Genomic DNA, 14,000 nt, shown 5'->3' with positions numbered 1-14,000 from the left:
ACAAAGATTTCAATTTGTTTGTGGTCTATATAGGCTGCACCGATGACACCGGTTGAAGACTCAGTCAGTGATGTCACGATATGCTAATGTGTTTAAATTCATACCTACGTAATCACCAAAATGTTACTTTTTTTTTTTTTTTTTTACTTTAAAACTTAAGGGTTTTTGTGCTACAATAAACATGCTGGAACTATAGTATACATCACTGTGTACAAACTCACTAGTTTTATTGCTCTACGATGAAGTAGCAATTCAGTACGTCTTGGGCCAAGTAGTGAAGTCCAAAGAAGCTGAATGAGAAGCTAGTTACTAAATGATTGCAATTTCAGTTCACAACAACACAAAATTAAAATATTAATGTATCCTGATCCAGACGTCAATATTTGTACTGACAAGCTGATTCCCATAACAGTAATGAGCATTTGAGCATCCATCACCCCAGATTTATTGTCATTGTTTTAAAAGCAAAAACTGTCCTAAGATTCAAATTCTGAATCTGAAGGGACCACAAAACAGATTTCAGGATAGTAATTAGGGAACAATGTAACCACTAGGCAATTTTTGTTGTGTGGTGTTTAGCCACGTTTACTGACAAGAGGGAACTCAAATGGAAGAGCACAAAAAGGTTTATTACATCAATGAAAGACAATATCAAAAGGATAGCGGTTTCCTTTGTGGAAAAGCTGATCACTCAGATTAGAGGGCATCCAGACCTGTTGAGATTTTTCTCTCTGCTCAAAAACAAATGCTAACCTCAATAACCTGCAGATAAGAACAGCAAACTGTTTTGAATTTAATGAGCGCACAGTCTTTTATCGGCTAACCGCTTCAGCTAGCTTGAAGGAGAATTATTCTCCAAATAAACGTCTGTGCTCACACTGTCTGGGGAACCTGGGACCTCTATTAAAAATAGCTGGGTTCTTTTTTGAGAGATTGTTTGCTATGTCTGTATCCCTGCCTCCATTTCCTTCCCAGCTGTGTGTTGATGGCCTTTGTTGCTGTGATTGTAAATTATGCTTATCTGGGGTCAGTTTGGTGGATGGTCCTGTAACAATCAAGCGGAAATATGGTGAGACGAGGTTAGTCTTTGAGCAGTGCTATAAGAACATAAATGTGATGACGGTGTCATTTTTGTAAACTGGTCTATAAGGGATTCCTGGACAGTGAGTTCAGTAACAGTTCTGTGGAATACCGCAGCCACTCCTCACGTCATTCCCATATTTTTCCCTCTCGCTCTCTTTTTCACCAGCACAGATTTACAGCTAATTAGCAACTTGGAAATACAGTTTGAAAAATTATGTAAAGCTCTAGTCTTTAATAAAAAGCAAAACAGAAAGCCACACAATCATATCAGTACACACTTTATTTCTCACACAGTCAGAGAAAATGTTAAGGCAATGAAAACCAGAAAAACTGCATGACTGCTGATGCATTAATGTTGGTATGAATTTAAAAAAGACAATTTGTCTAGCTTATGGAAAGTTTAATCATTTTTATTTAATTTGGTGTCTAAATCCTAATTTTAATAATTATTCTTCTCAGACTTCAAACGTACTATTTGGGTCAGTCTGTTTTTGTGAGGTCAATGATAGTTTTGTGCAATAAAATGTTATAGTTATGTTTCTGAATTTGATAATATGTAGTTTTAGACATATAGCCATGACAACAACAAAAAAAGAGCTCTGAGAATTCTCTCCTCTGAGATGCGTCATAAATAAAGTCCCATGTTTTGCAGAGATGTCGGAATAAGAGCCAAGGTGCTCTTATAAGGTACAAAACAAGCTATCAAACCGAGCCAACGGCCCTCAGCAACTATAAATAGGCCACATCAGCACTAGAAGTGTGAGAGGCACAGAAGCAATGTGTCATGCAGCAGGTATAAGCTCTCTTATAGTGGTGCAGTTGTGTCCTCACACTGAATGATGCTTAGCAAACATTGATCAACTGCTTCTCCTTCCTAAAAAAAACTCCATTACCGAATACTGTACTTCAAAGGCATCCTCTTTTATCAGTTTAAGTACCTCAGCTCCTGAGTCTATTTCTCCTTACTTGCTTCTCAAGCAATACTACATCCATCATCCACAAAATTACAATGAGTTCATAAGTAAAAGCTACTTATCTGTGGAGTAGATTGCTCTTGTGAAGCAGATGGCTGTAAACAGTGGACCAAGCATCCTGAAGGGTAATCTGTATTCTGAATGGCTGGGTGGTATTTCCCCAGACATGCTTGAGAATGGCTGTTTTGTCTTTGCTGCGCAGCATTATTTCAGCTGTCTGGTTCAAAATCAGCAGCACTTCACCTTTAACCCTAACACAATCCAGACTAAGATTGCTGCTAGTTGAATAGTCTCACGATTATTGATTAGGGCTGTAAAGCTTGGTTTAAGCATGTGCTAAACTATACATTTGAATGCAATCAGTCTGGTGGGTTTACTGAAAGACTTCAAAAAGTCCCATACAATAATCAGGCAGCTCCTTCGGCTTCTCCTAAACAAGTTGGGGGCTGTTTATATTTATCTGTTTATATCTGACACCTGACATTTTTAACCTGTGCGTCATAAGAATGCAACACTCGTGACAAGGCAAAAAATAACACAAGATCCAATGCAACTGCCAAATAACAAGATCTAAAAGTTCTAAAATATATATTTCTAAGAACATTCTAAAACTACTCCGCTATTTGGAAACTGCTTATTTTTTCTCAAACATAAAGCTGCAATCCGTAACTTTCTTTGGTTAAAAATTATCCGGAATCAATATTTGAGCAAGTTAACCAGCCCATGTTCAAAACTATCGCCTTACTTTAGCCCGATTGACAACGGTTATCTTATAATGTTTTCTAATTTGAGTGATACGGGTAGGTTTTCACAGGAAATTCGAGTATGCTGCCTCGACATTACGTCACGTCTGTAAACATAAAGAAGTTGTCCCAGTTTCTAGGCAATCGCATGCGAGGATCCTGCAGGTGGCAGATCGTTTATAGCCTTTTCTCACAGCAGCTAGAATAATTAAACGTATCATTTTGAAGGTGGATTGTTATCCAGAAAGGATTGTGTGTTTATGAAACACATATGCATTAAATTTAATTATATTCCAGTTTTAAATGTGCTTCGGATTACAGATAGCCAGGGATTACACAAGATTTGTATTTTAAAGACAACCAGTTTGAAGGGAGCAAAGTTTGCTTATTGGGTTAAAAGAAGTTCTTAATATGATAATTACATTAAAAAAATTTTATGAAATTTTTTTTCCAAAGCGACTTACAGTGCATTCAGGCTATCAATTTTTACCTATCATGTGTTTCCCGGGGAATCGAACCCCCAACCTTGCGCTTGCCTGCTTGCTAACGCAACGCTCTACCACTTGAGCTATAATAATAATAATAATAATAATAATTAGACTTTACAGAAATTTAAATCTACACGCTTATACACACTATACTCGTAGGCACGCAATGCTGATGTTTTTAGCATTAATAATTTGAGAAAAGTATAAAAATAATAATAATTTGCATGGTTTGATGTGATATGAGTTCATGTAAATCAAATCACCATTGGTAATGTCAGCACAAACTATTGTAATGTTTTTTCTTCAGTTGGTCAAAACAAACATGGCAGACTTGTTACTTGTTAAGATGACAATTTCTGGTGAAAATTCTTATTTGTGTCATATATTCCAAGACGTAGGCTAGAATCTGTGATCGCGAAGTACAGCAAATATCCACACAGGTGCAGTGACTGACTCCTGCCACACATACTCCTCAAAATATTAGATTCATCCTCATTGGAGCCGCGCTGGAGCACAATCCACACAAGGAAGCAGTTACAGTTGCAGCTTTTTAAACAGAGATGGCCACAAAGAGGCAAAACTTTGCTTGACTGCAACAGCACAGCTTTAAACCAATCAGGCAGAAAGGAGCTAAACAACCATAAAGTGAAATTAATATGGTTTGTTTTTATTCCGTATTTAAGAAGCATGCAACTCCAAAATACATTTCTAGCTCAACTTGAGAAAATTTTGCTTACTAATAATGGTTTCAAATGGTTTCAAAATTATAATGCCACAAACCTTGCAGTCTTTACCAAATCAGTTTCCCAGGGAACTGATAAAATCTAGTGCAACCTGACACCCCAAATGTACATAAAAAGAAATAATCTGTTGATTACAGACAGCCTTTATCATTTTTCTGTTACAAAGTGATCAAGAGGACCTGTAAATGGCTGTAAAAAGCTGGAAACAGTTCCTCATTTAGTTTATTTGTTAGAATGCAAGACTGAGCACAGATTTCAGTTCAGAACAATAAGGCTCAAGTGTCCCACTCACTGCTTCCGAAGAGGTCAGGGTGCAAAATCTGTTTGTTGACTCAGTAAAAATCTCACTGCTGTTTGCACAGAACAGGAAAGTGAATGCAAACTGGACAAAACTAAATAAAAGATAGAACCTTCAAAAAGAGAAAAAAAAATGCCATAACTTCTTTGTCAGCTATCTACATTTCCAGTCTGACAGATTGCTTTAGCCAAAATGATAAAGCAACGGAAAAACACAGGGCTTATTCTAAACTACAATAAATAACAGGGATGCACATATTACAAATCTGGCTGATACACATAAGCCATTAAAGTTATTGCAAATAACTGATAAATAACTGCATACCATTTTCTCTAAATAAAAAAACGTGTCATGCAATAAATTAATTTGAGCAATACATTAACACCATAATTATATAGCTTTAAAAATATATCTATATTTATTGAGGTTCTCTGAATGTTACATTTAACTTTAACTGAATATTACAATGCCAAAAGTAATCTAAATATTAAAAACTGATAATTCCAATTTAAGTGAGCATTAAAAAAATAAAAAATCATATTTCAGCCAATAACCAATATGCTACCAATGCATCCATAATACATAATTATGACGTACTGCATGTTGTCTTTATAACACGAAATCAAAACAACGTACGTCAAGTCAGGCTTGTGAAACTTCCCAATTCTGAAAACTGGTTTAAGCAAGTAATGCTTCTGGATAATAATACTTTTCTGCTTTAACAAAAAAGAGGAAGTTAGCAACAATTGACCTTCAATAATACTGTGCTGTGTTAAAGTTATAAAAAATATAGTATTATGCAGTGTTTGTAAGATTAAACCAGAAGCACTGGAGCTGGATAATCGGAACATTCTGCTGCTTGTCCACATAACAGGCGGCTGACACAGGAAACAAATCCAGACTAAACATGAAGCTGTGTTCTGCAAACATTGATGAATCAGACACACAAACACACAACAACCCAAACAGCCTTTATCATTTCCAAGCAAGTCAGGGGTTTTACAGCATGACAGGTGCCAAAGCAGCCAGACTCCTGCAGTTACAGTTGCAATAGGTGATTGTCTTCAGAATTTTTTTTTTGTTTTACTGGTTGAAAGTCTCCTCACATCCTGATAGCAATCATTAAGTTAAGTGGTTTAAATTTATTTATCTGTATTTATATATTCTGTGGAAGGCGTAGGACCAAGAAATGTCCATCCAAATAAAACACTCGGTCAGAGCATTTTAAATAGCTTTCCTACCTGCCTGTAAATGTATGTATCTGCATACCTCTGTGCACCCTGCTCACGCAGAGACAGAATACGTTATTAGCGCATTCACGCACGCTGTGCAGTAAGAGCTAGAATGGCAGACAAACATCAACAACCCGGGCTTCCTTCCTGGTATTGTAGTTAGGGCTGGGACAACGCGTCGAGGTCATCGATGACGTCGACGCAAAAAATACGTCGACGCAAAATATGCGCATTGATTCGTTGACCTGTTTTTATTTCTTTAAAAAGTTTGCAAAACATTTACCTTATGTGCGCTGAATATACGCGATGGCTGGATCAACATTCTGTCCAACGTTATATAACCAGTCCAGGGGCTTTTCTGCATTGATCTTTTTATTTGGCGGCTGTCAAAGCCTTATTTGATCGCCGTGCCTGACAGGGCGCGTACGAGAGACAACAGGAGCGCTTCTTGCTCTCTTGTGCATATTAATCAAAATAATTAAACACGATATAAAAAGGGCGAAACACCCAAGTTTCACACGCGCTCGCGCACTCACAGTTTTCAAACTACACGAGCGCTCTCTCTCTCTCTCTCATATTAACCAAAATCATTAGACACAAAAAAAAAGGACAGAAAAAGGGCGTAACGCCAAAGTTTCACGTGGAGCATTCAGAGATTTTTTTTTTTCTCCATGACAGGCTGCTGGCTCCCACTGTTAATTTTAATTTATTTATTTTTTTGGAAAAGCACTCTCTGTATTAGCTTAAAGCCCTCAAGTTTACATTGGTTACTGTATTTTTTCAATTGCTCTAAACAAGTATTTTGGGTGACCTTTTTATTGAATGCCAGACATCAAATTGTTGTTATTTTCATCTGAAAGAAGAACTTTTTTTCAGTAAGTTAGGCCCTATGTGTTCAGTAAGCTTGTTACAGTAAGCTATGTGTTTTCAAGGCTTCAAAGTTTTATTGAATGCTATCTCTATACAAGTGCAAAGTAATGCATTCTTAGTCAGTCTTTTATATTGTAATTTTAAGAGCAATAAACATATATTGCAATGTTAAGGAATTCATGTTTTTTTTCATTCAGATATGTAAATCAACATGTATAAATTGGTAGTAGTCAATTAATGGGGAGATAATCAAAATCGAATCGGTTTGAAAAAATTAATCGTTAGATTAATCGATGCATCGAAAAAATAATCGCTAGATTAATTGTTTAAAAAATAATAGTTTATCCCAGCCCTAATTGTAGTACTTTTAAAGTTTCCTCGCTGGTTAATGACACATGATGTAGCCCAGTGGTTCCCAATTCCAGTGCTTGCGCAAATATTTTACACGTCTCACTTAGTTAACACACCCGATTCAGATGACCAACTCTAGCTACGTGAATGAACTGCGTTCCAATTGAAATGATCCCTACACCATGTTCATTACTCCCTACTCCCGGAGCAGGGATTTACTTCACTTCAGAACATGGACTGGAAATGTAAACCGCTGATGTAGCCTATGTTGTCTCTGGTATTCTGGTCTGTGAGCATAAATGCGTTCAGGGGGCGTGGTTATGGATGTCGATTGCAGGGAGGGTGGGACGTTCGCATTCAGGTGCTTATCAGGCTAATGTTGGCATTTTCCAAGATCTCCTATTGCACCTTTAAAGGTCTAATAACAAATCCCTTGATGAAGAGCATTTTACACCTAGATGCATTTCTCTATGTTCAGTATCAGACACAAGTCGTGCAAATACTTTTTCAAAATCTTTTCCTCTATGCTGTAACACTGCCTATGCGATGATGAAACTGACATGCTGCATTCTGCATTAACTCTGCTTTTGTCAAAAGAATCAATGACTCAATGCTTCACTGCACACACGCTTGTATTGACCTTCACTGCTCTTACACAGTCTCGGCGATGACTGTTAAGGAGGGATCACACAAGACGTGAAGACATTACACACAACGCATGAATTCAACACGATGCATCAAAAATCCTGACAGCTGCGTTCTCTGATTCAAGTCGGAGCAGCCGCTTATTATGAAGCAGATATTAATATATTGAGGTTGATTGCACAGTGACATACCCTCTACAACACTGCTGAATTAACACAAACAGCATTATAGAAAAATATCAAATGGGCCACAAATCTAGTGAATGACTGTATACTGCACACGTTAAAGTGCCATCAGCTCCTTCGAACTGACCGCGTCCAAAGACAGATCAGCATTCCCATCACGAGCACGTTCCAATTCATCACCAGTGTCCAGACAGCTGAGGATGTGCAAGGCTAGTAGAACTGCATGCCAGGGATGCAGTTAGTCTTTGAGCTTTTAAAAAAAAGTGCTCTGGATGGAATACCTACGGAGAGACCGTGTGAAAAAAAAAAGAAAAAAATTATTTGGCATACTCACAATCGAGATGTTTCTTTTTGGGTCCACTGACTTCATGCGTTGTGGCCTTGCAGACGGCTTTGCTGATGGCTGATCCAGTCATGCTGTGCTGGGCCGCTGCGATGCGATCGGTGATGGACTGTCCTGACATTTTTATTTCAACTCTGAGATACGAAAAATTACCGCTAAACTTGACCTGGTCTCACTGAAAAGGTATATCTTTCCACGTTTTACAAAAATACACTAACGCGATACAAACTGTTGAGTTTGATACGTTTCTAACCAGCCACCAAGTCAGCTGGCACTAATTCACACACTAGTAGCAAAAAAAGGAAGGAAAACTTGACCTAACTAGTAAAAATGTCACAACTAGATATGCCGTAACTACTTTGGAGGGGCAAACTGAGCTTTTGTTAGCTAATATTACTAATACAACGTTGGCACCAAGAGCAGAAACTGGAAATATTGAAGTCTGAAGATACAAAACAACTGTTGGAAAATGTCATAGCTATCAGTCAGGCCAGCTCAGAGGATTCAGGCAGAAAATATCACCTGCCAGCCAGCTTGAGCCTCACCAATACAGACCTTTTAAAAGAAAACAAACTGGATATGAGAAGAACCCACAGACTATCTTGAGATTAGATAGGCAAATCTGTTCTGTGGTTTTTCCTGTCTTTATAAACCTACTATTATTCTGGCAGCAAGCCCTAACCAGTCAAGAACTCTGAACAGGTTTGCTTGCGAGAAATATGCATAGACACACAAACCAAACCCTATGAAAGACTTGGGCAAAGAGGCGGTAAGAAAGCTGGATTAACTTAAAAATGTAACTATACCGGTAACAAAACAAAGGTATTATGTAAGCAATCTATTTAGGCGATTTATCTGATCGACAACCTAAACTATCTGCCCAGCCAGCTGAGTAGATAAATCACGTCTGAACTAACGTTAGCTCTCCAAGCTTCTCTTATATTAGACAACTAACGAACGTTACTAACAAAAACAATCCCGCGCGAGCCTAATCGATTCCTAGATAACACATAATATTCAAAAAGAGGAGTAAATATTGTTAAGAACAAGTCCAGCATGCATCCCGACGAGTACAGCTGAAAGTGTCCGGCTCAAGTTGGACTCCAGCCCGGTGAGCCAGCGCGTCTAACCGGATGCCTGGTTCTCTTCCTTTCCGTCCCGCTGAAAGTCTCCTTTTAGTCCGCGATAACGACACGGTTCCGCCTGTGGTTAGACCGAGAGACGTCGAGTAGCTCGGGACTGAACGAGGGGTGGTGTAGCTGTAAACCCCCCGTCTGACGCCGCGTCTGTAGCTGTGGTTTGAACTGTCAGCTCTACGTTATTCCGGTTTGCTAAAGAATGCGCTGGCGGAGCCGTTCAGGACAAAATGGCTTCGCTGTGATCAGGTGAACGAAAAGCTGCAGTCTGATTGGTCGGCGTTCACGAGCTCGTGGGAAACAGCATTGCCGCGCTTCACTTGGACTCTTGTTGTGATTCTTTTTTTCTTCTTCTTTTTTTTGACAGATGATCCATAAATAATTTGCATAAATGCCCCCGATGATTTCATAAAATGCTCTACATTTTGAATAAATGTAACGTATCCGTTTTATTTTATTTTTTAAACTTGTTTGTTTGTTTGGAATTGTTAGTCAACATAATCTCACGAGCCTCCTTTTCAAGAATTTGATGTTTGATTTTCACATTCTTATCTTCTGAGGTATAAATATGTTCGGAATGTGTCACAGAAATTCCTTGACTCAGTCACTCAACCTATTTTTATGTGACTAGCCTATATGTCCGCATGTCTCTCTGAAAACGACATCCACCCGTTTCAGAACACAACAAAGCTTTCAGGTGTCCTTGCCCTTGTCTATTCACATGTGAATGACTGGCTGACTTGTGCTTTTCACCGCGTTATGACACCTGAAGCATGAAGGGAAATGAAGATCAGAAACTATCAGTGTCCACAAGGATGTACTGAGTCGTTTTCTTTGTTTAATTCCCAATTACAGAAGTGCGAAGATGCCCCAAATACCATGTGATCTGTAAATTAAACACTAATTTTAAAAAATGTGATTAAAAGACACTAAAGCCTGGTTTCATATAAACCAGGATTAGGCCATACTACATTTAGGACATCTTAGTATTTTTTATTAACGTGCCTTATAGGAGAAATAAAACACGTGCATCTTGAGACAAAATATAGGCACTGATATTATTTAAGACCAGTCTTTGCAAGTTTCTTTCATTTAAAACAGCTCAGACTTACATTTTAGTCTAGGACTAGGCTTAAACCTGGTCTGTGAAACCGGGGTTAGGTATATTAAAATAACACAACATATTCCACAAATGCCATCAAATTACAGACAAACATTTTACACATTTTGCTTCCAATTTTTATGTCTATATTAGATGTATACATAGGCCTGCCAAATGTAGTGGATAACAGTGAACAAGTAAATTATTGAAGTGTTAAAATACCCTGAATTAAAAAAATAAATAAATACCTGACTTTCTCTAAAGAATTAAAACCCAGTGCGTCAAACATGAGGTAAGCAAAAGAAAATGTTTCAGAGGGGAAGTGCAACATTTAAACACACCTCTTTGTATGAGGAAGTGGTTTAAAGAGCAAAACCACAATGGTGTCAAGCATTGACTTTATTTGGGAGGAACATGAAAACATGTCTCATTCTAGAAATGTTATCTGTAAATATTTGAACTTATGGCTATATATAGTCTGCTTAAAAACTGATAACACTCTAAATATATGTCAGTGAGCTCTGAGCTTATGATTAACAAAGACAACATTTGTGTAAGTAAACCTGTTTTTTCTTCATCAATGTCAAAATTACTATCAAATTACTAAAAACATATCCATGGTGTGATATTCATATACACAAAGACAATGCATTTGCAATGAATATTAATGTTTGACACTAGAAAACACAAAACATTAAACTGATCTACAAAAGCATGTCTATAACATCTAAAGTAGCAGATATTTTGAATGCGGCTTGCAGTTATTTGACCTGATCAGATGATGTGACAGCCCCATCTAGAGGAAAACAGATGCAACTATTTCCATGGCAACTAGATCCAGCAGTAGCCCTTGGCAACAGTTTCCGCAACTGACTCATCACTTGCTCAGGGAGCATCCTACTTAATTAAACAAGAGATGTTGACATAAAAATAATACAATATGGTTCAAATTGGGCTTATACATGTAATGAAAAGTTGCACTGGATGACTTCATTATAAAAACACATTCTGGATCATTAGATAATAAAAAAATAACTAAAATCTATGGCCCCCAAAAATTTGAAAATTTGGTTTCATATGGCTTCATAATTGTTTTACCTTGTTTTTACAAAAGCTCTTAATAGCCTTCATTTAAAGTACAGTGTGTTCTACTACAGAGGATTTGTGAGCAATTTCTCTTGACTGACAGACCATCCAAAACCTGTTAAAATGGTTTACTTCTCCCTTTCATTCGGTCAACACTTGTGTCATCCTTATAGTTAAATGCTTGTCTCCCTAGATCTTTACTACCAACATAGAGTCAGGCTTTAGAGCTGTGAATTTCACATTTCCAAGTATTCATTTAGCAGTTGCTTTTATCTCTAATGCGCAACAAGCGATAAGCAATTTATTATACAATTTCTATCCTACATTTTAAACATTCAGATGTCCTTTAGATGACCCTTCAGCTCTGTTACATGAATGAAAAAAAGTGTAATTTATATTTAAGTATTTCATCAGGAACATGGAAAATAAAAACATAGGGACATTCCTAAACCAATGTGTAAAGAGAGGAAATATGCAAATCCAAAACATCTTCAACAGGTGCACAACCGAAATGGAAAACTGCAACAAGAATCTGCACGCTGTTCAACTAAAATAAAACAATAACATTTTAATCAGAGATTTTCAGTGATCTCTGATTGATAAGTTGCAATTTTATGTCGAAATTAACAGGAATGGTTGACCAGATTTTCACTGTTTTCAACCATATTACTTAAATATGGCAAAGCCTTGTGAACGTCTGAACACTGATGTCTATTTCACCACTCAAGAAGACCAGCATAAGTGCTTCAACACACATACCAATCTCACAGTCATGAATCAAACCAAAGCTGCTATCACACCACTCCTGACATGCTCTCATCTTCAGGTCCAACAACTACAGGCTGGCAGCAGCCGGTGCAAATGTACCGCAGCACACAGAGGTAAACGCTGCCGGACAGTCCCACGGTCAGAGCCAGCAGGATCAGACTCAGGTACGATGGCCCAGGTTGGTAAGCAAATTCGGTCAGAATGTCACTGTCCATCACTGCAGGTAGTTCAGAGTTCTGGGCTGGGAATTGAGAAGAGATGAGATGTTAGTTTTATTTAGCACTTTATTTATCAGACAAATTATAGCATCACGTGTGCAATATCTTTCCTTCTGCTGCAAAATAACCTTTACCTGTCAGTTTGTGTACTTTATTTTATAATGCACATTTATTATTCTGTGTATATTTTCCAAATATATCCACCAGCCACAATAAAGTATCTCATTAATATATTTTAAAAGAATAGGGCCATCTTCTTTTATACATATATAACATGCATGTATTGTGTACTGTGTATTAGTGTTAGTGTAAGTAATAATGGAGAAATACATTTTGTTTTCATTTGAATGTTTGGTCTTTTTAATTGTCAAGCCACCCTAAAATCTACTGAAACTCCTTATTGATTAACACTTCTATGAAATATTAAAGATACAAAGTTAATGAACAAAAAAAAGATACTTTCAAGATATCACTAATTATTAATTAAATGTTAATTAATAGAGAGCAAGACAGCTGACTGTCTAATAAAAGGCAGTAATAAACACACCATATGAATAATATTTTATAAGTAAGAGGATCCAATGCTGTACCTGAAATCAATGGAAAAATAAACAGAAGCAGCAATTCTGTATCCTTCCACAACATTATGGAGACTTTCCCGCAGGGCTGTATCATCTTTGGGAACACAGCAAAACATCAATTTAAATCTATTTGTTTTTTATTTTTTTCAAATTGCAATTTACTTTTGACGAACCCTTTCTGACATTACGTTTTTCTTAAAAGTGCTACTTACCAAAATATCTGCTCAAACTTGATTTCAGGAAAACATCTTGCACCGCCTCTCTTCGCGGTTTTTTAAAGATGATTTTGTCCCGACGGTCGTTAACCTTTCGATAATCACGAAAGCTGTAAACAGATTGCTGTCCAACACACTTTTACGGAATTCCCTTTGATCTTTCCGTAACGACGACGCGCCGCGACACTATCACATCCTTCTGCTGGACCGTCGAAGGAGCAACATCCTCATCGCTTGCCTATTCACGTTCCCCCAATACAATACATGTAACACAGTACTCCTATAGGCGTGAAATAATGGTCTCTCGATCATTAGCCCTTGCAGCTCACCCCATACTGTTCCAAATGATAACGTGCAAGTACCTCTCAAAGTCTTAAAGCATCTTAAGTCTTCATTTGCACATAACGCTATGAAATCACGCCTCAGTTGTGCATTGCATAGAATTTGTATAATGTTCCCGCAAGTTTACGGTTTTCTGAGGGTTCTTCTGAAGCGACTAATGTCAAAAAAGGCACTGTATGAAATGGAGCAATTTCCATCATTAAATCAGTCACTCGAAGATTGTGTTTGTGCATTGTAATTTATAATAACTAGCTCTGTTATTATAACCAGATTATTTGTTGTATAAAATGGAATATGATGAATATTTAAAACTGCCTCCTTCTGACAAGCCTAAAACATTTCTTAAATTATTATTTACAGAAAGTAGCATCCCCTTAAAGGGAATTAAGATGAAAGCAGAATAATCTGGGGACACAACTTCAAATCTTTTTAATATTATGTAAAAAGAAATCAAAATATATAAAATAATTGCATACCTTTTAATTACTGTATTATTTCTTATTATTATATATCAAAATGTTTACATGCTAATACAGCAAGACTGGAGATGGAAAAAAATGGGGAGTGTGTTCAGTGACACACAAGGCCATTTCTTTT

At 37.2% G+C, this 14,000-nt stretch overlaps 1 protein-coding gene across 6 annotated transcripts in view; it reads right to left on the bottom strand.

Moving 5' to 3' along the window:
- The window catches only part of LOC113105726 (phosphatidylinositol-binding clathrin assembly protein), a 53,374-nt gene extending 44,048 nt beyond the window's left edge, over positions 1-9,326 (bottom strand). For 2 of the 6 annotated variants that reach the window (XM_026266980.1, XM_026266983.1), the window contains exon 1: positions 7,947-9,324. In XM_026266980.1, coding sequence (XP_026122765.1) covers positions 7,947-8,076 — 130 coding nt within the window. In that variant the 5' untranslated portion in view covers positions 8,077-9,324. Of the gene's footprint in view, positions 1-7,946 lie in introns of all 6 variants that reach the window. The other 4 variants (XM_026266982.1, XM_026266985.1, XM_026266984.1 and 1 more) reach the window with 3 other exon arrangements.
- Positions 9,327-14,000: the final 4,674 nt, after the last annotated feature.

This window comes from Carassius auratus, chromosome 7 (assembly GCF_003368295.1).
Source record: "Carassius auratus strain Wakin chromosome 7, ASM336829v1, whole genome shotgun sequence".
Taxonomy (NCBI): domain Eukaryota; kingdom Metazoa; phylum Chordata; class Actinopteri; order Cypriniformes; family Cyprinidae; genus Carassius; species Carassius auratus.
The sequence above is the reverse complement of the archived record's forward strand: the minus strand, read 5'-3'. Positions and strand labels throughout refer to the sequence as shown.